Below are 24,174 nucleotides of genomic sequence, written 5' to 3' on the forward strand. Positions count from 1 at the left end.
AAAGAAGCGCGCGCCTGCACGTTACAAATATACCAACCCCAAAACTATAATAAAACATACAAAATATCTGAAAATAAAAACTAATAAAAAGGTTTTGTTTAATGAAATTTTCAACATAAAAATAAATAAAATGATCTTTAACCTTTTACCTGCGACCCCAGTCCATCAAAATGGCTGCTTCTGTGCACGTTGTAGCTAAGATGTTTTGGCGTGTGTTGCCTGCAGTTTCACACCAGATTCGTCAGCATCAGGTACAGTTTTTAATATACTGTTATTACGCAGGGTGTTAAGCTCTTTCCTTCGAGGTTTCTGCCAAAACCGGAGCTACCGAAACCTATTTTACTGTTTGCTAACAGTGCCGGTGTTGTGTAGGGATCTGTTTCCCGTCCCTGCCTGTCAAAGTCATGCTTTACAAGACAAATGGTTTCTGATTTGATGTCTGATCAAACGGCTGTTCTACAAAAATTCCTACAAAATGTAAAATATGCAATTTAACTATGACTCAAGAAAGGGAAAATGTATTGGCCTCTGTATGTGTGATGTTTGTAAAAGTTTATTCCAAACTATTTCTGAATCGGAAGCTAAAGTTGATTAGACTGGCAAGCCAGACTAAATAAATTGTCAGGAACTTCCTTTTGACGTTGAAATTTAGACTTCAGTGTGTCTTTTCCATTTCCCACCTGACTACAAAGTAACCAAAATATTCAGATGTTTTAGTTTCTTTATTGTCCTAAAATACCACACGCAAAAACATGAGAAGGTAGCGAGCGAATCAAGCGAGGAAACCAGTTTCGCAGGGGAACACATTTCAACAGAACACCTGTTAGTGAACATTTTGAATGTATTTTTCCCCCTAGTCTTGTCTACCGAAGCAGTTTCTGAAGACGCGTCTGGCACCAGTTCTATTTGCTCATCCACGTCAGTTTCTCTGTGAAGCAGCATCACAGAAGACGGAGATCCTGTCCCAGTACAAAGATCGCCCGTGGGACTACCTGGACAGCGAAGGTAAAATTCAGAATCCTGTCTAATCCGTACAGTTCTGGTTCTACAGTTAATTTCTTCTTTGACAGAGTATGTGGACCGATATGGAGATCAGCCAGTGTGGAACGGTTACAGAAGGAACCACAAGGGTGGAATTCCACCACAGAAGACACGGAAGACCTGCATTGTAAACTTTCTTTATCCACCGCATCCTGTTTGTGTTGGATTTGCTCACCAGCTGTGGTTCATACACACCTGTTTCTGGTTTCTGTAGAGAGGAGACAAGATATGTGGGAACCCGTGTCCAATCTGTCGGGATGCAAACATTATAATCCACCACCAGGTAGGTTTCCAAGTTTAAGGCTCTGCACCAGGAACCTGTTCTACTAGCTGGTTCTGGGATAGGAACTCAGACCAAAATCTGACCAAACATATCATAAAGTTGGCTGCATCAGGATTGATCCATCTCCATGTTTCACTCCTTCCTTTGTGTTTTATAAAGAACAACCTGATGGGAAAATGTGCACAACTGTAAGCTTGTCTGACCCTGAAGTGAGCGCTTTTTGGAGATGGGGAAACTGGTTGCTGAGATAATGAAAGGGTGAATTTAAGCCACGTTTGGACATGTAGACCCTTGCTAACACATACACACACATACACACACAAAACCTAATAGCCTGCCCCTTCTCTGAACTGAGAATAAAATAAAACCTGGATAAAATATGTTGTTTTATGCCATACTGCACTCGTATGTATATCTTCAAATTACTTATTGGTACATTATTGTCTGACACGCAATAGCGTTGTTTTTCGGACTAAAAACTCAAACGCACATGTCAGGTTTCCTTAAACTGGCTCATTTCAGCAAGAATTAGCTGACAGGCAGGCTGATATCTGTTTACAGTTAAAAAAAAAATATATATATATATATTTTTTTTGTGCCTAAATTCATTTGGGATTAAATTGAATGTTCATTTAATGTTCCTCATAGATCTGTAATACCTCAGCCATCCCTAAGCACCATAATGTGGCTGTTTTTAATAGTTTCAGGGATTATTGCCATCTTCCTCTTTGCCTCCATCGAATCAGTTTTTTTTTTCTTTTTTACATCCCCCGCGATCACTCCTCAGCTCGACGGCTCACTGCTGCAACGCTGTGCTGCTGGAAGGCACAGCGCTTTCCCGTGTCTATGTAACACACAAGCACCTTGATTTCTGTCTGGGTTGCCATGGTTACTCGTGAAAGTCCACAAATTAGCCTGTTTGTTCATTTGCATTTATTAAAAGGTCCTTTGCAAGGACAATTTATGGCAGAAAGTGGGTGTGTAGGAGGTGGGGTGTGATCCAAAAACATCTGAGCACATTTCTAGGTCAGTGTGATTCATAAAGCAGGAATCGTTCCAGCTCTGTGTTGAGTTTTATATAAGTCAATAAAAGACTGCCAAATTCATTTTAATATTTTTGCTGAGCTTAAGTAGTTTAGTAATGATTCTATGCAGTTTTATAAAAGAAAAGAAAAAAACAAAACAAAAAATAAAACTCAAGATGTCAGTTTACCCTTTAAGGACCAGCATGCAGGACCCGACTGGTCTGGAATAATGGTTACCACTCATTTATACCCTATTTAATCTGAGTACATAATAGGTGCAGTCTGGTGAACGTACGGCTTCCGGACAGACTACCATTTACACTGGCTGTGGATCGTGTGAAGTTTCAGGAAATTTGCTCCAAGAGTTCATGATATAATTGTAAAAGTAACATGAACTCGTGCACTGCCAACTATGTCCCCGTCACTGGGAAAACAACCGCAATGTAACAATTAAATTTACATATTATTTAATGAACCATAAAATGTGAGATTCTATAGGAAATATGAAATCAATCTTATAGATCTTTGGATAACTTAAACCAGAAGATTGGAACTTTTTATTGCAGGGATTATGTAACCACTTCATATTAACGCAGAGACAAAAGAGTCAAGTTTTAAAGTTAAGATTTATTACTAAACAATTTAAAACATGACTAACTTCAACCACTAAACACTCTGTGTGATGAATGGACTAAGGTGGAGTAAGACTGAGGATGGTGTATGTGTGAATATGTTCAGAACCAGCAAATCCGGAGAAATGATTAGTTCTGATGGGAGTGAAGATGATGTTTCGCTCTAAGCTTTGGTTTGGAGATTTATAACACACATTGAGACGCCATCTGTCGGCCTACGTACCCTTGTTGGAAGTCCCCGTTAGATCAGGAATGTCGAGGTCCAGCTTGACCTCCTCTGGCACCGAAGCCGGTAGGAAAAGCAGCGGTTGCCGACCAGACCAGTCTTGAGATACTTCCAGGTCACAACAGTTTATTGGCATCTAGCGAGACCCAAAAAGGGGTTGTGATGGTTCAGCTTTTATTCTGAAAGGAACCGTTGCAGCAGGTGGAACATGCAACAGATTTCATCCAGCTTGTCGTTGGTTCTTTCGGCTGAAGAGGAAAGTTACGGATTGGCCACTCCGACAACTTCTCTAGAACGCTTGAACTGAAGTTAAGATGACGTGGGCATAGTTTTATAATTTGGATGTTTTGATTTACGGTCGAATCAAAAAAGGGCACAAAAGGGGATTTACCAAGCACCAACAAAACCACGCCTCGCATCAGATCTGGAAGGTTCTGATTGGGTCAGAAAAAGGAAATGCGTCATGTGATAACATTACGTGGATGAGAATGTCTAGTGCAGGTAGTTTGTTTTATTACTTATTAAAATACTACTGATCATACACATTGTCATTTCATAGATTGGTTCACATTTTATTATTGGACTAACACTTTGTTTGATTAGCTTATTAAAAATATAGTTTTTCTGATTTATTAAAAGTAAAGTGTTTGTCTTCTTCTCTTGAGCTGGAAAATAAGAAACAGTTTAGAAGCAGAGCATGAGACCTTGAGCAATATCTCATGCAGATTAGGTTTGTGTCAGAACTTCTGGTTTTGCTTTGAGCAGAACAAAACCGAGCAGGGCCTTTTTGGTCAGAAATGGACAATTCATCACGCTACAGCAACATCGGTTTTATTTTGAAATAACCTGGTTGGAGCTTGCTATACCACATTTCACTTCCTGTCTGGCCCATGTAATTTTGTAACTTAATGAAAATTGGCATGCGGCGTCCAGAAAAAGCAGGTTGAACGCAGAAACATTCTGGTGCTCCTCATCTGGATCTGCACCACAGCACGCGTGGACAATCTGAGTGGACTGTGGAAGCTGTACCGGAACCAGACCGCGTCTGTCTGTGTGGAGGGGTTAGTTTGTGTGCCGGTGGCTTCAAAAGCAGGGGTGGGCAGCTCCCATCCTCCAGGGCTGCCACACAGCATGTTTTAGTTGTTTCCCTCTTCCAACCCAATGGTTGAATCACCTGTTCATCATCAAACTATGGTGAAGCTTTTAATCACCTGCTGATTAAAATCAGGTGTGTTAAAGCAACAACATGCTTAGTGACCCTGAAGGAACAGAATTGCTTACCCCTGTTCTAAAGGAACTGGAACCATTTGGATTGGTACCCCTGGGGGTCAGTGGGCTTGGAGTAGTTATGAGGTGGATCAGGTTTTGAGGATTTATCTTCTCTTGCAGAACGTAAAGCTCCTGCAGCAGTTCATCAGCCCCCACACCGGCATTGTCTATGATCCGACCCGAACCGGTGAGTCAGCTGTTGATCAGAAAGTGTTGGTTCTGGATCTGAGGTGCTTCTGACTGTGGTGTCTCCTCCTCTCAGGTGTGTGCAGGAAGCAGCAGAAGAAGCTGAATGAGGCCATCGACACAGCAAGAAACCATGGTAAAGTACTCTAGAACCCTCTGTGGCTCTACTGGAACATCTCCCAGGTTTCCCTCAGCAGACGCTTTACCTAAAGCCTGATCCATGCTTCTCCGTCAGCTCCAAAAGGAAGAGACACGCACGCTCAGACGGAGACATTTTGCTCTCATACTTCGTCTCCTGGAGTGTTGCAAAGCAATTCCCCACCAGGACAACAGAGGGCGTAGCGCTGTTCTGTGGTATCCTGTCATCCATATCCAATCCAAGATAGTGTGTTTATATTGTGCTTATTATTATTATTTTTTTGTATATACGAGACTTTTTAAAGGGATTTTACGGAGTTTTGAATTTTTATGCTCGCAATTTCCCCCTCTGGCCAAAAGCGTAACGGCAGCTTCAATAGGAGGCTCGTGCACGAGGCGCGCATGCTGTACGTGCACACTCCTGAATGAAAATAACAGCCGAGACGAAGCTCTGTGAAGCTGATGGGGGTCAGCTTCACAGAGCTCTGAGAGCTGACAGTCCCTTGTGTGTGTGTGTGTGTGTGGCCCGGAGGACAGAGGGCAGGAGAACGCACAGCTAATTAATTAAATAATTTGGTTCTGTACCTTTCTCTTCAGCACAGCCGACAAAGGTTTATGATGGGTCAGTCCTCCTGCATGCTCAGATCATTCCCTTCCCTTGCTTGAAAAATTGTTCCAAAATGAAAGTTGAACCCACATCTTTTTTATCTGTGAATTCAATGCTGTTCGGCGAGTCAAACAAAAATTTGGGCATCTTACTGTAAAAAAACATATTAATGTAAAAAAGAAACTATAAAACAACCGTGTATACTTCTGGAATCGAATCCAGGTCTTCTGCACAAAAGCCCAAAGTCTTACTAGGCGAGCTAAATCACCAGTGGAGTCTTCTGTATCTGTAACATTTATATCATTGATGACAGCTGAAACAACGTTCAAAGAACGGTTCAGAGGGCTATGCCTGAGCGTGAACGCGCATGAAGCAGACTGCTCGACCCGAGTATCTCTTTTTCTGTGATTTTACAGAAAAACAGGCAATCACAGTAAAAATGCCAGGGCTCATTCTACAGGACCAGGGCATTGCAGGAGAATGTATGAAGAAGACATTTATTATTTCTATACATGTTTTGGCTGTCAGACTTCCATAATGCCCCTTTAACACGGACAAATTTGTCTCTCATTCTCCTCCACCTCTTCATGTGCTCGCCACCTCTAAACCCACCTTTCCTGTCATTTCCGTCCACAAATAAAATGCCTGCTGCGCATCTTTTCACTCCTCCAGTCACGGGGGAATTAAACGTACATATTTTTAGTTTTTTCACGATGTATTTCTTCATGCTTCTCCGTGTCTGCCGCCAGTTCTTCTCGGCTCTTTGTTTTTGAGGGTGCAATGGCGGCGGTGTAGACAGCGGTGCCCTGACCAATCACAAGCTTGCGTTCTCTGTCTCGACGGACGGATGTTTAGAAAAGAGCTCGACTCCGTACGTACTTGTGGCGCTCTCCAGCAGGCCCGATAATGGCGTTGCGTGTCTCCACACTTTCACACTACAGGTTGTAATGCTCAGGTGGGATCAGTGTTGCCAACTCCCCCTGATAGAAAGTAGCTGAAGTTGACCCAGAAAGTCACCCAGATGATGTCAAATGCTAATTTGCATATTTATGACGTCATCACTGCAGATTGGCTTTCATTTTCCCCATAGCATCTATATATGCTATGGGTATTTTAAAAACATGTTGGTCTTTTTAGGACTAAAAGGGAGGAAAACAAAAAACTATTTTACGTGTTAAAGTTATTAATTAGTATGATTAAAATGGCCCAAATTGCTTTGATATTTAAAATAAATTCCAAAAGTATCAATAAAGTGGCATTAAGACAGATATGGTGTGGTGGTCCAAACAGTTCTGCTGTAGGATATACCTCAGACCTCCTGCTCTCCTCATTCTCAGACATTTTCCTAAAAAGCTTCTCTCCATCGTGAGAATAACGGCGCACCGAGCAAAATGGAGCGGCTGTCTCATGGTATAACCATCCCTGTGTCACTGGAGGAAATTCAGATGAGCCACAGAGCTGCGTGTGTAAACGGGACGGTAGTTGAAACTCCCGTTGACTTTATTTGCCAAATGCAGGAAAAGCCAAAGTGTCTGATGGCTGCAGAACCAGAGATGGCAGGTTGACGCCTGCGCCATCTCTAGTAGAAGCGCGAGTCTGCAGCAGCAGCAGACGTAAGTCGGCGGTCTCCAACTCTGCAGCTGTACCTTTGTCTTTGCCCAGCTGAAAACTGTTTGGTCAGTTCTCGTGCCCATGTGCAGATTATTGTTCTCTTTCCTTACTTCCGGAAGAACAGTTCGGAGTGCAAATGGTGTCTTTGTTGCTAATCTGTGGGGAATATCTACAAGAAAGTTCTACAGAAAGTAGCAACGGGTCCTGAGAAATGTCGCTAGGCACTTCTTGGAAAAAAATGTCGTTGAGGGGGGTCAAAAAGTCGTTAGGAACAGCGACAAAGTCGCTGAGTTGGCAACACTGGGTGGGATTCCTCCACGCGGTTGTTTAATTTGGCAGACCCTTTTATCCAAAGCAATGTAGTTAAGCTATAGGGTGTGTTGTGATCTGTGAGGAAACCCACACATGCATGAGGAGAACGTGCATCTGCACGCAAAAAGACTTGCAGCCGGGTTTCGAACCTGCAACCTTCTTGCTGTGAGGCAACAGATTGCGCCAAACCACATGAGAAAGTATAACAAACACACATTTATGCAGTTCAGACTGAAAAAGCACAGATTTGGTCACTTTGTTTAGAAGTGTGAACGTAGTCTAAGTTAAAGTGCATTCAGGGAGCCGGCTGGAGTCCTACTCTTCTGACTCGGACCCGTCTCTTTTTCAGGTCTCCTTCAGTTTCAGATCCCACATGTGGAGTTTTCAGGAGAGACCTACTCAAACACTCATGATGCTGTTGGATCCACCCCACCTCCACCATCAGGAGAAACCTGGTACTGGTGGTACGGAAACATAGAACCCGATCCCAGCAAAGTGGCTCAGGTCATGAAGACCTACAAGAACTATTTAAAATGATCGTCTGGTCAAGACATGTCTGTAAAATATGAAACTGTTAAATAAATGATGAACAGATGGGTGAAGACTTTATTGACTTGTCAGATAATCTGGTTGGTCCTGTATCCTGGGTCAGTCCACGTAAGGACCCATTATGGGTTGATCTTGTTCACCACCGTCTCTCCAAGCGCCTCCAGAACCTCCCGTTTGTAGTCATCAAAGTCTCCATCAATCTGGTTGACGGTGCAGTCCTCGACAACCCACAGCTGGCACTGAGTCTCCGTGATGAGCCGGGCATCGTGACTCACGATGATCACCGCTGTTAAAACACAGCTCTGTTAGAGGGACGTCCAGGTCCTTGTATAAGAACCACTAGGACCAACTAGAGACCATGTGATCTGTTTGACCTAATCAAAGTCAGCTGGATCTACAGGTCTGGTTCTAAAGCCACACCTGGATTTCACAGAGCTTTCAGCCCCACCTCAGTTTCTGCTGAGTTAGCACTTCCTGTCCACAGACAGGAGTTCTGGTAAGAAAAACAATTTCTACCGTAACCTTCCTAGGCATGAAGGTTGGGCATCACCCAGTGCGTTCTCTGTGGTTTTCTTAAAATTGTCCCTCCTAGGAACAACTAAGTACAAACTAACCTTACTAACCTAAACTACCTAACCTAACTTACCTAAACTATTTGAAATACAATTTTATTTCTACAATTCTTTAAGCCAATTGAAATGAAGAACTTGTTAAAACTACAAGAAAGACTTAAAAATGTTGGAAAACTCTAATAGATAGAAAACCCCATCTGCTACACAGATTCCCAAATTCTTAGGCCTAATTACCCAGGGGATGCTTTTGTAATGGAAAAACACATTTTGGCTAGTGACTCCTGAACCGTAACTTGCACTCAAAAACCTTTCCTTTCCTTGATCCTTTCATAGTGGCCATGCCCCTCGTTGCTTAATTAAAATGTATTGCTACATGGCAACGCAGGTCAATTTTGTTTTGAGAACTTTACATTGGTAACAAGGCTATGTCACATTTGACCTCTTTGCTCAGTGAAACTGAAGGATTTTGTTGTGGAAATCACAGAAAAAAACCACCAGGTGGTGCTGTTTCATCCCAAAATTTGCATCAATCTTCCCCTTCCCCTGCATCTTAAAATCCTTTTGTACATTGCGCGCTAATTTTGAGTTTTGCTCAGTTTCAGCTTCAGCTAGGCCCTCAAGTGATATTGTCATCTTGGTTAGGATAAAAAAAAGTTCTGTCCCAGCATTTAGTCCGCCCCCACCCCCCCTTTATTACGCCATCATGTAACCTTTGGTGAAAACATTGCACTGCATTACCGCCATAGGCTAACCACTTATTAATGGCCAAAGGCAAAGTGCTGGCATCGTTTTTTTAAACAGGCTATTGAGACACTGCCTGGAGAGCTGACTAGAGGTCTTCCCAGTCTCTGTATGGAGGTGTTGGAGAAGGAATCAGCAGAGAACCAGTCCATGATGAGGCCAGTTTACCACTACTGTAGGTTGACGGAGGATAAGTGGAACAAAATGGACAATTAGGATTCACTTTTGTTCTTCCAGGCTAAAACAAACTAGATAAACTGGAACATGTTCTGTGATCCTGACTTGACGACGTAAAAGGGGGTCTGGTCGTTTACCTCTTATATTGGGATCGTTTTAGATGTTACCGAGTTTGTTTCTGTTCGAGGGATCAGGAATGTTTCTTAGCAGACTCGGGGATCATTCGGATTTTACTGTAATGTGAACGCTGTTCTAATAAAAAACGTTTTAAAGGTCAGGGGTTCCCTCCCTTCTCTGTCTGAATCAGCAGGTTCATGAAGCTCCTTGAGCTCCATCACGTCAGAATCCCGAGGACTTGGTCTCACCTCCTTTGTACTCATTGATGGCCTCTGATAAAGCATCAATGGACTCAATGTCCAGGTTATTGGTGGGTTCATCCTACGACAGAAGACAAAAGACAAGTGGTTAGAAACAGGAGCATGGTGGACCTACATGCATCACGAGTAGCTGAGATCTTACTAGGATGAGAACATCTGGCTGACGACAGGATAGCTCAGCAAACACGACCCTGGCCTTCTGACCCCCTGTCACAGAGCAGACATTAGGAGTCTCCTTCAGGGCAAGTGTTGGATGGATCAGAGGTTCTGGTTCTGGTTCTTACCTGACAGTTTGGAGATCTGGATGGTGTGGGCATGACTCTCCAGACCAAACCTTCCCAGACACTTCCTGCTGTCCTGGTATGGCAGGTTGAAGTTCCTCATCAGATACTCTGTGGGCGTTTCTTCCATGATCAGCTGATCAGCATACTGCTGATTGAAGAAGCCCACTTTCTGTGAACAGAACCAAATCAGGTCTTCAGTCCACCAGAACCAAACAGCAGCCTGGTGCTGCCACAGAACCACAGTCACCGTTAGAACCAGTCCACTACAGTAAACTGATACTGGGACACAGGAATGAAAGCTCAGGGGAAAGGGACACCAACGATCAGAAACACTTGGCTTTAATTAATGAGGACTTTAGAAATCAGAGGATAATAAATCTGAAGACTTTTTTAAAATCAAACACAAAGTTCAGCACTGAAGCGTGTGAACAGAACCCAGAGATCTGGTTCCAGTCTCAGGTGAGGTCTCCAGACCTCCAGAGTGCTGCTGTGATCTTCAGAGGGTCAGTTCCTCTGGTTCCATCACTTACTACTCCCATCAACACTACCACCATCTGATTTCAGGACCCACCAGTACCTCAGAACCCATCACAGACCAATGGCATACAGCATCAAGATAAATGCTGTAGCGTACCAAATGGTCAAGTATTTCATCAAAATGAACAGAAGTTAACTTTTTAATTTGCAGACACAAACATCCCATCAGATGTCTGGCCTCCAAACAAGAAGCACAAGGCCTTGTCACCGGATAAAGGAGACATAATAATTCCTAGCTACCTTATGTTGGCGGGAACAAAAGCCATGCAGGAGACTTTCATTTCAAATAAAGTTCATCTCCCTTAAATCAAAGATGACTTTACAACTTCATAGGCTGACATAATCAAATCTGTTGTATGATCAAGATGTTTAAATCCCAAAGTGTTTGAATAATCTGTGCATTAATCAATGATGTGTTAAAACGAATGTTTTTCCTGCGATGATTCATTTCAGATCTTAAACTGCACCAGATCAGTATTTGTTGATTTACCTATTTAATCATAAGATCAATACTAAGGTTTTAACATTCACTTCACATAACTGTTATAACATTTGCACTTAAAGGCCCCGTGTGTGACATCCATTGAAGTCGTGATGAAAAACTGTGACTCTTTAGCGCCGTGCAGTCCAGAGAAAGCATTGCAGCTACGGTGGCTCACTCATGAGTTTGACTGTATGATCAATTTCCAACCTGTCTAGCCTAACCCACACAAAGCATAGAACAAGCTACTCGACCTCTTTAAAAAAGCATTTATAATTATCAACCTACCAGTTCTGAAGGAAGCAAGCTAGTTGTGTTAGATCTTGAAGCTGTCACGATTCACACACGGAGGAGGGGTGACGTCAGCCGGGAGGTCAGGTGTTGTGAGAAATCGTGTTCCCCTGAAATATTCTGTCCCCCCGTGTCGGGAGATCGCACTTCTGGCTATTTTCACAACATTTGTGATAAACTTTTATGGGAAAATGATGTAATGTAATGTAATAATATTATGCTTGTGATTTTCTATCTGTATTTCCTCCTAAAAACAATAGAAAAGATACAGTAAAAACATTCTTGGTCACTCTTTTGCAGCAAGCTTATTTATCATTTTGAAAGTTATGTAAAAGGATGTAATCTCACTCAGTTTAACCATTTAAGGTAGTTTAGTCCTCGTAATGAACTATAAGTTCTGTGAACTTGGAAATATTTGCTCTTGACTGCCTAAGGGTAACAGAATATTTCAGGGGAACATAATTTGCCACAACACCCGTTTCACATGGATCACGGTGCCTCGATGTAAACAAACTGGCTGCCGCTACCAGCTAATGGATATGGAGCGATCACTGGCTGATCGTTAACCACGGCTGGTGAAGGAGTGTTGGTGAGCCGGGACACGCTGGAGATCAGGTAAACAATGTAGACTTATCCACCAGCTAATTGTGGCTCATGGCTGGCGTGGTGGAGATGGGAGTTACGAGCTACTAGTTAGCCATGGCTAGAGCCGGGGACACGCCGTGCATGCTGTACATAAACTCCCACGGATTACCAGCCAAAGGAGACCCAAGTCTAAAGGTAATGTTTGGGAAGAAGCCCTCTGAGTCGGAGCGTCTCAGTAACGCGTGGAGAACTACATCGCTGTTAGTAAAGTGTTGTGGAGATCACATAAACAACGCTGATTTAGCCACTGGCTAGCGGACGAGCGCTGGAGCGTGTTGGGCGAGACGGCAGGCTGCAGGAAGAGAGGCGACTTGAGTAGAAGGACTTTAGAACGGACACGTTGGGACCGGGTCGGGAGTTCTGGTACCGAGAAAAGACGGATGAACAACTTGAGGTGAGTTTGGGAGTCAGAGACACTAATCCGAGGCTGGCGTCCAGCTAATAGCTAGCGGGGGTCTGAACATATGCAGCTTCCTTGTGTTGGACATGATGAGGAACTGACAAATTTTATGTCTTTTGATTTAATTATTTATTATTCAAACTAACAACTACAGAAACTGTGTAGCTATTCTTTCCTATTTCTTAGTTGAATTAGCAAACTCCATGCTTCCAGGGCGCACTGCTGCCCTCTGCTGGTTCTTTCAGGTTACAGTCACAGTCCAAACGGGTAACGTGGAGCTCGTATGTCCCTAAACAGCTACTGTATGTTAAGACGGTGGATGACCATGGAGCGTCGACCACAGTTTATGTATTTAAAACAGTGTCATTTCAAGTTGAGAGGAATATTTGGAATTGATGTTGTTGTGAAATATTAGTGAAAAAGGACACGTTTGTGAACTGGAAACACAGAATTTATTGTAAACTGGTAAAAATATCACACACTGGACCTTTAAGAGTTAACCTCTCAGTATCTGAGTGAAGGAGTGACTTTCTGAGGTCTTTAACGCCTCTGTAAACGTGTCAAATTCTGATTTACCAAATTTATAAACAAAAGTTGATAAAAACAGGAATCACTTCCTGATCTAGTTAGTCTTTGCCGTTCCCTTGACATGGCCAATCAGGTGAACAAGCATTTTGAGACCATCCTATCTTTTGACCTCAAGGTCAAAGCCTCTCTGCAACGCTTGCGAATGAGTTCAGACACAACGGCTCAGACGCAAAACAGACACTCCAGCCTCCTGCCGTCACCTGAAGATAAACCCAGACTAGATGGGTCATACTCTGGGCTGGCTACGAGCTCCGGTACCACAGGTCCACGCCATCGGTGGTGTCCATCTAGCCCTCCTGACCCCCTTGATCAATTGGGGATCTTCACACAAGGGTGCGTAGACCGGCACAAATTGCGTCGGATGGTTTTGTAAACAAATCTCTAGCTTATCAAACCATAAAGCCAAATTGATACTTATAAGGTTTTACAAAAACATCTAGCTCACATTCCATCATCTGTCATCTGTACAACCATCATTTTATTCATACTTTGTCACGTGCAGTCATTTAGTTTAGGAAAACAGGATTAAAATCATTTTTATAACTATATTCTCGACTCTGTCTGAGTTAATATGAAGTGTGTATATGGTCCCTGAATAAGTCAAAGAAATTAAAGTCTTCAAAGATCAATCAGATTGATATTTCATATTTATATGGCATTTTCACATCTTATTGATCATTTAATACATTCGTAGCCAATCCTTAACGCTACACTGTCAATTATAGCCTGTATTTATATTGCCTCTTCTAGGGTTCTACAACCCCCCAAGGCACTTTACAACACAACCAATCGTTCACCCATGTCGCCATCATGTTGGATTTGAGCTGCCCTACAGAACCACATAAGCCCCGCCCTGTTCTGGACTTCTCAATGTGAAAATGTGATCAAATGTTACTCACCAGGCGATGGTTCTTCCTCATCTCACCTTTAGTCTGAGAAAAGAAAGTCCAGTTAAATCAGGCGCCAGCAGGTTTCAGTGAGTGGACCACGTCAGAACTGACTTACAGGATTTAATTTCCCCGTCAGCAGCAGCAGCAGAGTACTCTTTCCGACTCCGTTGGGTCCAACAATACAAACTGAAGAAGGAAAAGGTGGGGCTTAGAGGAGAAACCAGGCTCCTAAAGCAGACCCATCGAGAACAAATCCAGGATAAGAACGTGATGTTGAGGTTCTACTCACTCCTGGAATCCATGTCAATGCCAAAGTCCACGTTTCTGAAGAGCAGTTTCTGGCCTTCGTAACCAAAATCCACACCTGATGAAGAAAGAGACCGTAAAGACATAAGACGGACCTCCATCACAAGATGCATGTCCATCACTAGGAGACATCCTTGCGTGTGTCCTGATCTTCTGACCTGACAAACAGCAGAGCCAATCCTTAAATGTCTCAGACTCCCAGTTATAAAACAAAATACGGCTGGTGTCGAGAAAACCTGACTCAGCTGACGACGAAGCTCTTAGAAAGAAGATTCTCAAGACAAGACGAGTTGTCAGAATCCTCGTCCCTAAAACTAAAGTTTATATTAGTATTTTACTGATCAGTGTATAACCTCCTAGGGTTAGGGTTATAGACCTTTTTGTTATTATTTATAGACACAAGATATTGATATCGACTTTAAAATGTTTTGTTTTCTTTCTTTTTAATAGACCCTTTTACTACCTACGTCATCAAAAGTTGCGCGCGCAGCCTGGCAACGAGAGTGAAGGCTTCCTCATTCACACTCGATACTAAAACAGCGTTTTAAACCCTTTGTTTTGAAGTTCTGAGCACATAAAAATGTCGGGTTGTAGCGTGTATGGATGCCAGAAGCGCTTCTCTTCAAGCAGTGGACTGAAACTTTACAGAATTCCGAAGGGAGCACATCCATTTCAACAAAATCGGAGGCGTCTGTGGCTGCAGGCCATCAAAAGGGTTGATGAAAACTGGACTGAAAACACGATCCGAAATGCTCGAGTTTGTAGCGCCCATTTTATATCAGGTAAGGTAATTATGCACTAAGATTACACCAGAAAGCTGGTTAACGTGTGTTCTATTAAATAAAGTAAGTTGCGTTTGCTGGTTTGCTTTTAAGCAGTCTATTTATTTTATGCCTTCAAGACGCAAAACTCACGAGTCTATGTCGTGATATTTTACTTTCCGTACGTGGCCACAGACAACATAGTTGTATGCTCGTAGCTTCTCACATGTGTACTTACTAGGCCTCTCCACTAAAAACGTATACATATATCGGGCCACTGGATATCTGGCCACGCACCTACATCTTCCACCCATTCGTAATGCCACAGGGATCCGGGAGTCTGTTGTCATTCGTTAAAGTGAGTTTAATAATATAACATTCAAGATTTGCCGGTGATAACCCCGCAGCGTAGCTTGATAAAGCCTGACACAACGCCATTCTCTGTTGCCAAGCTGCGCGCGCATTCTCGCTGACGTCATATTGTTTACAAACAGTAAAAGGGTCTATAGGAAATTTGACAACTTTTTTTGTTTAATTTAATTTTCATTTTATTTTAATATTTGTAATTTTGTTTCCGTTAATGAGAGTAGACTACTCTGTAATAGTAGTTAGATGTATTTTTTCTTTTAAATCACATCAAAGACTGGTTCAGGTCTCAGGAGCTTAAACCAGGAAGGAGGTTCTTAGAGGTCCGATGTTCTGATCTTTTCCAGAGTTCATTTATACCCACCGTGGTCCCATATCTAATGTTCTGTTAGATAAACAAGCAGAGAAAACACAAGTGAGTTGTGAAGTCAGACATCCATTTATCTATCTTCATCATGTCTTTGGTGCCATGTAGATAACCCAACAGAAGTCAGCCTTCCTGTCTGATGGGTCACTATGTTCAGATGATTGAATGGATGCATGACTTAACACCCTGGACCTGCTGATGGTTCATTAGAACCTCTCCACCTTCAGTCTGCAGTCACAGAGGAACAACTTTCCACTTTCTTCTGGACTCAGCAGACTGTTGGTGGTCCTAAAAGGATCCTGAACAAGGGCAAGTCTCCTGAGCTATCTGCAAAACCAAGGTTCCTTACTGTGTAGTCCCAGAATAGGTGGAGAGAGAGGAGGTGGGTTGGGGAAGGTGAACTTGACAGTGTATTCCTTGGGTCGCTTCAGCAGCTCCGGGGCCTCCTGGCTCTCCTCCTCCTGGCCGCCCTTCTTCTTTCCTTTCTGCTGCTTTCGGGTCAGAGCCTCCTTAGTCTGCTTCTCCTAAGGAGAACACACCGTTAAAGCGTTAGATGATGGAGGAGATGTGGCCCACAGACAGGAAGACCTGAGTGACACCAACTGGTGACCCAAAAACCTAAATTAAGCTAAAAAAACATTAAACAATAACAAAAACTGTAGTTTTTGAAGCAAATATAAACTCTTTATTTCCAGATAACGAGAGAACAGTCGACTATAAAAAAGCTCTTCTGTATCCTCAGCTGATCTAAGTCCTGAGGGGAACTTACGGCCTGTTTGGTGGACTTCCCTCCAGCCTTGAGATCTTTGAGCTTCTTCTCCTGTTTGTCATACTGCTTCTGCAGCTCCTTTTGCTTCTGCACGTACATCTTCTTAAAGGTCACTTACAGGAAAGCAGAAAAGGTTTAGTGTACATGAAGGAGCCATGCTGTTCAAGCACAGAGCCTCAGGACAGACGTTTCCTGAAGTAGACCTAACCTAATCCTTCAGCACCAACTGAGATGAGTCCAGCTGACGCCGTTTCATCCCTTAAGGATCATCGGACTACCTGCTGAAGATCATAAAGCAGATGCTTACAGTAGTTCCCCCTGTAGTAGTAGAGTTTCTGGTTGTCCAGATGGATGATATCAGTACACACATCATCAAGGAAACTTTGGTCGTGAGACACGATGAGAAGTGTCTTCTTCCAGCCTTGAAGGTAGCTGGAAGTACAAAAATCTTGTTGGTTTTCAGACAGTTTTAGATGCAGTTCTGTCACTACATCTATCGGTGGTAAAAAATGACTCAAGAAGAGGGATCATCTGGGAATTGCTTCATACTTGTTGAGCCAGATAACGGCATTTAGGTCCAGATGGTTGGTAGGTTCATCCAGCATGAGCAGAGTGGGCTCCAAGAACAGTGCTCTGTACAAAAAGTCACAAAGAGTTGAACAACAGGTTGGTGCTGGATCTCAGCTTCTGCTGGGTCTGGGTCTACCTGGCAAGGGAAACTCTCATCCTCCAGCCTCCCGAGAACCTCTTAGTGGGCCGGTTCTGCATCTCAGGTGTGAAGGACAAACCAGCCAGGATTCTTCTGGCCTTGGCCTCGGCCGCTGCAGCCCCAATAGCCCTGAGCTCTTCGTAGACCTGACAGGTAGGGGGGAAAAAACACGACAACTTGATCTTTTCAAAACAAACTATTCTCACCAGGTGACCTGAAACGCAACAGTCAAGATGGGAACCTGTCAACCATTTTTTTTTTTCAAAACCTGGGTCAAATTTTCAAGAAATGATTAGTAGTTGCAGTCAGAAGTTTAAAGCCTGAGATCTAAAGGATGGTTTCTAGCGTCTGAGGTTTGAAACACTTAGGTTGAAGCCTGAGGTTTTCAAGGTGAGGACTTGAGTCTCATCATATGTCTTAACGAAGACATGTTACACAAATTCTACTTTTTACTTGTTTTTGCTCATTTGGTTTCTGTCTGTGTTTTAGGGGTCATGTCCCTAAAACGGGCTGTTTCAGAAAGCCCCAGATGTTGTGGTGGGCCACGAGTAGAAATGCATGGTATACAGGGTATGCATATGCTGCTGATATGATATGAATGCATCCACCTGTGGACATTTTGACTGTACTGGCCAGCTGTGATTGATCATGAGTGTTGCTAAGCTGCATCAACACTGGAGGAAAGTGGCAGCAGCATGGAGCGGACGGATTCAATTTACACAAAACTCTATTTTTGTGCATTCTTATGACCTGAAATAGCTCCGACACAGTACTGACTGGCTAGCTCCGTTCTTCATCTCTGGGCTGACTAGTGACCCTAGTTAACCTTGCAGTGGATTCAGGAAGATCTTACCTTCTCCAGCCTCTCAGAAACACTGTCCTCTCCTTTCTCCAGCCGAGCCTGGAGCTGCTTTTCCTCCTCCAGGAGTTTCAGGCGGCGGGTGTCAGCCTTGAGGACAGCCTGTACCGCCGGCGTGTCATCAGCTACCACCTCTAGCGCAGACAACCAAAAGAGTGTGTGGATTACATCATAACCAGGAATGATGGAAGACACTAAAACAGGTCACCCACCTTGTTCACACAGCAGCACATCAATGTTAGAGGGAATACTGAGAGCTCTGTTCGCTATGTGTTTCAATAAAGTTGTCTTTCCTTTGCTGGGACACAAAGAGAGAAGATATGTTAGACACCATCGTTGGGATGCTGGTGGACAAACGATGCTCTGTAGAACCTGGTAGAGCTGAAGGTTCGCTCTTCTACACACAAAGAGGTCTTTCAAGCAGTTTTTGAAGAATAGTTTTAGGACTCTTAGAAGTGAGCCAGCATTAGAGGTCGTCACAGTAAGTTTAAATAAGTATGAAAATCTCCTTTCTTTCCAACTGACCCGACCTTCTAAGGGTTCTCCAGAACTTGCCTCCCAGCAAACAACACACACCTCTCTGGGAACCAAACAAACTAGAGCAATGATTTATTTCTGGTAACTTGACGTAAGCCTTCGCCGCCCCCAGGGTCCGTGACCATTCTATCCTCTCCATTGTGGGTCGTATACAGCCTTGCCGAAAAGAGTGGGCAATACCGCACATCCCGCCCACTTCAAAGGAGCCTCCTCACATCTGTGAAAGCAGCCCTAGCTTTGGCCACTCTTGGAGTGTAGTCAGTAGAGGTGCTGAAAAAAATCGATCCAAGTCTGAATCGGGATTCTTATTCATAAAGGTTCAGAATCGATTCCAAGAACTCAAATATTTGGCACGTTACAGGTTTGAGATGCACTTTTTTGATCTTTGTTAGGAGAGTCAGTACTCCGATTACTTTTGTGGTCCCATAAATTGAGATGATTTATGTTTGAATCTGCTGATAAGAGGGCACTTGAATGTCATTTTTTCCATACTCAGAAATCTGAGATATTCTCATATTTATTTTCTAAGTTGTTAAATGAGTACTCAGGATTACTCATGTAACTTGTTTCTACACATACTTGAAAAGTATTTGACCGTATTACTTTCAAAGCTACTGTTAGGTAACTACAGATTTGTTTTATTTTACAAGGAAAGCATAAATAAATGTTGCCTTTTGGTCTAAAGATTGTTTCTGTTTACAGTTTTAGAATCACTTTAGTTTACCTTGTAAATTTGCATTTTTGGAGCACGACCAGTTTAAAGTCAAATAAAAATGTCCCATAGCTTTAACTAACTTGTACTACAAAGTAGTTCATATCCTGGAGCTGACACTCTTTGTTAATACTGATTGTGAACCGATTTAAATTGAGAATTGAGAATCGAGAATCGATTCTGAATCGAATCGGCACCCCAAGAATCGGAATCGAATCAAATCGCGAGTTGCTCTAAGATTCACATCCCTAGTAGTCAGGGAGGACTGAAATCGATGATCTGTTGTAGCGGAGCTGGCCATGAGTATGTGCACAGGTTAAAATCTCTGCAGTCTTTAGAACAAGCTTAGCAATAATTGGTCGTAGTCTAGCGTCCGTTGTCTGTCGGCAGTTCACCAGAGGCTCCACCTCCAGCTGCAGTATTTCCTTTGGCATTTTAGCCACCGCTGTGGTCGAACTGAACTCCATGGTCTCGGGAATTCCAAGAATCGGAACGTTACATCTCCTCGACCGACCCTCCGAATCCTCACACTTCACCTGTAGCTCCAAAAGCTCCCTCAGCTCATCCACCGTGTTCCACAGGGAGACTTCATCTGACCAGGTGGACAAACCGCCCTAGACATCTGCTACACTCACTCCGACTTGCTCAATGTGGTGGTGTTCGTCAACTCGACCTTCACTGCCTGTAGCTCTCCTTTAGTCTTCCACAAGGGCATCCTTCAATTCACAACTAAACACAGCTGAGATGTTGGATTCCAGAGCCGAAAGTGGCTGTTTCACTGGTTTGTTCACCACTGAACTCAATTTAAATAAAATGTAAGAAAACAAGACAGAAATTCTACTTACCCATTTGGTCCAACCAAACCATATCTCCTCCCGCTAACGATTAGCAGGTCAGCATTTACAAACAACTCCTTTCCATGAGCTGAGATGCTAAACCGTTCCAGCTGAAACAGAAAACACTCTCTCAGAGGGTGGAACACGACACACACAGATACACACTTGTTGAACAGATGGGGTATTCCTCAGATAGCCCGATTACCTATTTCTCTTTAGTGCTTTTAAACATTTATAAGTACTTATTTACCTCGATATTCTAATGTTAAATCATAAAAAACAGCAAAAATGACTCATTTTGACCCTCTAAAAAGTCAGATTTTCCATTCATCTGTTAAAGCGGTCTACTTCATGTCATCTTTCATCCATCCATAAATGTCCTTTATGGTCTTCTTCTCAGCCTCCTGTCTGGTGGATCCAACCTCAGCACCCTTCCACCTACGTATGTAATCACTCTCTCTCTTCTGGACATGCCCAAGCCATCTCCGTCTTTCCTCTTTGACTTTATCTCCAAAACATCTAGCACGAGCTGTCCCTCTCATGGACTCGTTCCTGATCCTTTCCATCCTCATCACTCCCAAGGAGAACGTCGACATCTGGAGCTCTGATGCCTCTGGTTTTAAAGTGTCTTGTCCAAGGACACGACTTTGACAAACTTTGCTGGGCTGACACAAAAAAAGTGATCTGTGAATTTTTGTGGGAACAATTGCGTTTTTTGTGAATTTTCTAATTGATGTCAGTTTTTAATATTGCTGAAATAATAATAATTGTGGTTTAATTGTTTTGGTACTAAAGTCTAGAGTAAATAAAGCACACACAACATTCAGCATGTCCTCATGATGATGTGTGAAAAGAAGAATTTCATGATAATTTTGAATTCTTAATAACTTTCTACTTTAGGTTGTGATGGTGAAAGGGTTAGGGTTATCAAACATCACGGTTTGTCACAACACCAGTGAATCTATAAACATGGACATAAAAGGGCGCTGGTTATCATCTGGAAGTTTTGTGATGATTTATGGATTTTTGTGTGGTTTTTTTTTTTGTTTTACTTTTTGTCAGCACAGTTTAAATAGTTGGTTAATGTAGTTTTTATTTAAAATCCGTTTAGACGAAGGACATTAAATTTCTCCCCATATATTCTTGCTCATCACAAAATATATATTTATATTCTTCCACGAAAGTTTCGGTTTGCTCCCTGTCTGCTGCGTGATATCTCTTGCACAGTTTTAAAGGTGGTGCTGCTGACCAATCACAGGTGTGCACTCTGTGGGCCTGCCACAGAGCGCTTGCATCGATGGAAGACGGCGTTGCGTATCTTCGTACTACAGCAAACGTAAAAAGTATAAACTAGGCTTTACCCTCCAAACTCTGAACACTTTGTCTTAGGATGATTTAGCGTCGCTTGACAGATTCATACATTTTCCCTTTAAGAGCAAGTCACTCCCAAATCTACATTTTTTTGCTGATAACCTGTAGAGACAAGTGTCTAATGGTGCTGTAGACATGTGTAGTCATTATTTAGGCATTTTAGTGCAACTTACTTAAAATCTAAATATTCGGCGCAAAACAGTCAGTGTTGCGCCCTCTTTAGGTTAAACGTCTACACTACATCAGCCAATGCTAATGGCTGAGCAGATTTACTTTTTTTTTTTTTTTTTTACGTTAGCCAGTTTCTGACATGCTGCACTGTAGAGCTGCAGTGTCTCAGCCACGCCTCCAGCTGGCTCGGCCACTCGCGAGTCAGCACGATACAATAAAGCTTGGTTTATGCTTGACGCATTCACTTTCCGCGCGGTGATGCGGCTCGCGGATGGAACGCGCTTCACAACTCGCAGCGTTTATGGATCGTGCGGCTTGTCTCTGCGGTGAGCCAATATTCTCCCAAACTGTAGGGGGCAGCATGGAGCTCTACGGCATGCATCCAACACTACACCATAGTAGAAGTAGAAATTACTGTTTACAACACGGCATTTCAGCATTTTTAACAGCGTCCTCGTCTTTTCCGACAGTGCGAGCTATTTCTCTCCAAGAATTATTAACAACATGTTGATCACGGTGATCTCTGAGAGCTGAATCATACAAATGTCTGTATTTACGAACCTCTGCCATACTAGTTCTTGCCAGTCCGCCATGTTTTTCCGCGTCCGTCCGTCCGCGTGGTTAGCAATTTTCCGAGGTGCACATTGCGGAAATCCTGGGCCGTGCGGAGACGCGGTGGATGGGCGTGGTTGTTAAAATGACGCAACTTTTCCGTGCGGACCTCGCGGACGCGTCAAGCATAAACCAACCTTAAGGCTCAGGGCCGCTCGCCTCCTCCAAAAATCCTTTTAGGTGAAAAATCCTCCAGAGTAAGAAGAATTGTGGAATTAAACAGACGACGAGTCTGACAGGCTAGGTGACTTACTCTTTTAACTAGATATCTGCTACAAAACCTAGTTTTTGCTACTCCTTCTACACAGTACACAGAATGAATGTGAAACTTGGTAAAAATAATTAGTAAACTTAAGTTCTACTTTTATTTAGTTTATTCTTAATTTAACAAATTAGATTTTTTTTAACAAAGTTGTACTTATTTTATATATATACCTGAAAAATATCTGCTTAGTAAATGCAGTTAAAAAAGTTATCAACTGATATTTATCTGTTTTGTGTACTTAATACTTTTAAAATACTTACTAGAACTCTGGTTAAATGTTTGATTTTAAAACTGTGCAGAGCACAAAATTATGACTCAGGAGTTGGTTAATTTAGTGTTCAAAACGTATGTTCATAAATGTGCATTTGCAGTTATTAGTGAGACATTTTAGCATGAAAATAAGGTGCAAAACATCTAAATGTTGGCCAGAAAAGTGGCATTACAGTGGGTATAGAAAATAATCACCCGCTTAGAAAGACTTTAATTTAGTCTTGTTTACATCCTTAAATAAAAACACAAACAGAATTTAGTTCATTTTCCTATAGTGTCAGAAGTCAATGATTATACAGGATTTGTCACCTTAATGTCTGAGGCGTTCTCCAACATCTGTCTGGAGGACACCTCAGCCTGAGACACGGAGAAATCTTCCTCCAGAGCGTTCTGAGCTCGAACACTGGCAACCTGACGCTCAAAGTCCAACTGTAGGAAGAAAAACACACACCGTGAGACAACAACACACACTCATGGGAGAATAACAAGCACACACCACGCAACATGCGACCAAAGACCCTCATTGGGAGGGTTTGGGGTTCTAAATCAGGCTTGTAATAACCTGTTAATAACAGCCAGATTTTCTAACTCAGGTTCAGTTAAACCCGGTTTAGGGTTCCTCAAGATAAACAAATCTAGTTTAAGACCAGAACCTCATTGATTACCTGCTTCTTCTTCTTCTTTCGCTCCTTTTTGCTGAGGTTCGCGTACGGGTCATCAGCTGACTGATCGGCCTGCTCAGCAATTACATCCTCTGCACTCAGCTGGGAAAGATGCATATGTGCGAAAACACACACACACACACACACACACACACACACACACACACACACACACACACACACACACACACACACACACACACACACACACACACACACACACACACACACACACACACAATTAGGTGAAATTGTAGTATCAAATCTCCTCCAGCTTCAGACAGAAGAGCATTTTCCCCCATCGTCTGAATCAGGACAGTTTGCCAGCATTTACAGAATTACTTCCTCTCGGCTGTTTGAGGTTCTGGAAGATGTAACAAGAAGTTTAGAACACAAGGAACTGATCAACATTCTGAATTTCCCTCTAAACCTGTGGTCCATCAGCAAAAATAGCTCCTGGTTTGAAAGCCAAACCAAGTCAGGAACTTTTAAGACCTCGACTCTGGTGTGGTCCGAACACAGGGCAGGTCCTCTCGCACTCTGGTTTAAAATCTCGCTCGTTGCAAATCTCATAGAAGTTCCCTCGCCAGTACCCACTTAGAACAATGTGAAGTAGGTATGGTGTATGCTTTCATTGTATCGGCTAGTTTGGTCAAAAGGGACATGTCTGTAACCCTTTGGGAGACAGACGATAAAGTACCATCTACCAGCCCACCCACATATCCATCCCGTGACCGTA

At 42.8% G+C, this 24,174-nt stretch overlaps 2 protein-coding genes across 2 annotated transcripts in view; one reads left to right on the forward strand and one right to left on the reverse strand.

Moving 5' to 3' along the window:
* mrps18b (mitochondrial ribosomal protein S18B) lies at nucleotides 1-7,925 on the forward strand. Its single transcript, XM_015955782.3, has 7 exons — nucleotides 1-251; nucleotides 858-1,005; nucleotides 1,071-1,168; nucleotides 1,256-1,324; nucleotides 4,597-4,663; nucleotides 4,739-4,798; nucleotides 7,680-7,925. The coding sequence occupies exons 1-7, from the start codon at nucleotides 171-173 to the stop codon at nucleotides 7,865-7,867; spliced, it is 711 nt and encodes a 236-aa protein (XP_015811268.1). The 5' UTR covers nucleotides 1-170; the 3' UTR covers nucleotides 7,868-7,925.
* Nucleotides 7,923-24,174, reverse strand: part of abcf1 (ATP-binding cassette, sub-family F (GCN20), member 1) — a 25,572-nt gene continuing 9,320 nt past the window's right edge. Inside the window, exons 9-25 of the mRNA XM_015955781.3 lie at nucleotides 23,439-23,537; nucleotides 23,083-23,202; nucleotides 20,094-20,194; nucleotides 18,212-18,297; nucleotides 17,994-18,133; nucleotides 17,138-17,286; nucleotides 16,981-17,064; nucleotides 16,739-16,863; nucleotides 16,432-16,544; nucleotides 16,012-16,186; nucleotides 14,152-14,226; nucleotides 13,978-14,048; nucleotides 13,872-13,904; nucleotides 10,031-10,199; nucleotides 9,889-9,953; nucleotides 9,735-9,807; nucleotides 7,923-8,165 (exon numbers count right to left, since the gene is read on the reverse strand). Coding sequence (XP_015811267.1) covers nucleotides 7,999-8,165; nucleotides 9,735-9,807; nucleotides 9,889-9,953; nucleotides 10,031-10,199; nucleotides 13,872-13,904; nucleotides 13,978-14,048; nucleotides 14,152-14,226; nucleotides 16,012-16,186; nucleotides 16,432-16,544; nucleotides 16,739-16,863; nucleotides 16,981-17,064; nucleotides 17,138-17,286; nucleotides 17,994-18,133; nucleotides 18,212-18,297; nucleotides 20,094-20,194; nucleotides 23,083-23,202; nucleotides 23,439-23,537 — 1,845 coding nt within the window. The 3' untranslated portion in view covers nucleotides 7,923-7,998. The remainder of the gene's footprint in view (nucleotides 8,166-9,734; nucleotides 9,808-9,888; nucleotides 9,954-10,030; nucleotides 10,200-13,871; nucleotides 13,905-13,977; nucleotides 14,049-14,151; nucleotides 14,227-16,011; nucleotides 16,187-16,431; nucleotides 16,545-16,738; nucleotides 16,864-16,980; nucleotides 17,065-17,137; nucleotides 17,287-17,993; nucleotides 18,134-18,211; nucleotides 18,298-20,093; nucleotides 20,195-23,082; nucleotides 23,203-23,438; nucleotides 23,538-24,174) is intronic.

This window comes from Nothobranchius furzeri, chromosome 11 (genome assembly GCF_043380555.1).
Source record: "Nothobranchius furzeri strain GRZ-AD chromosome 11, NfurGRZ-RIMD1, whole genome shotgun sequence".
Taxonomy (NCBI): Eukaryota; Metazoa; Chordata; class Actinopteri; order Cyprinodontiformes; family Nothobranchiidae; genus Nothobranchius; species Nothobranchius furzeri.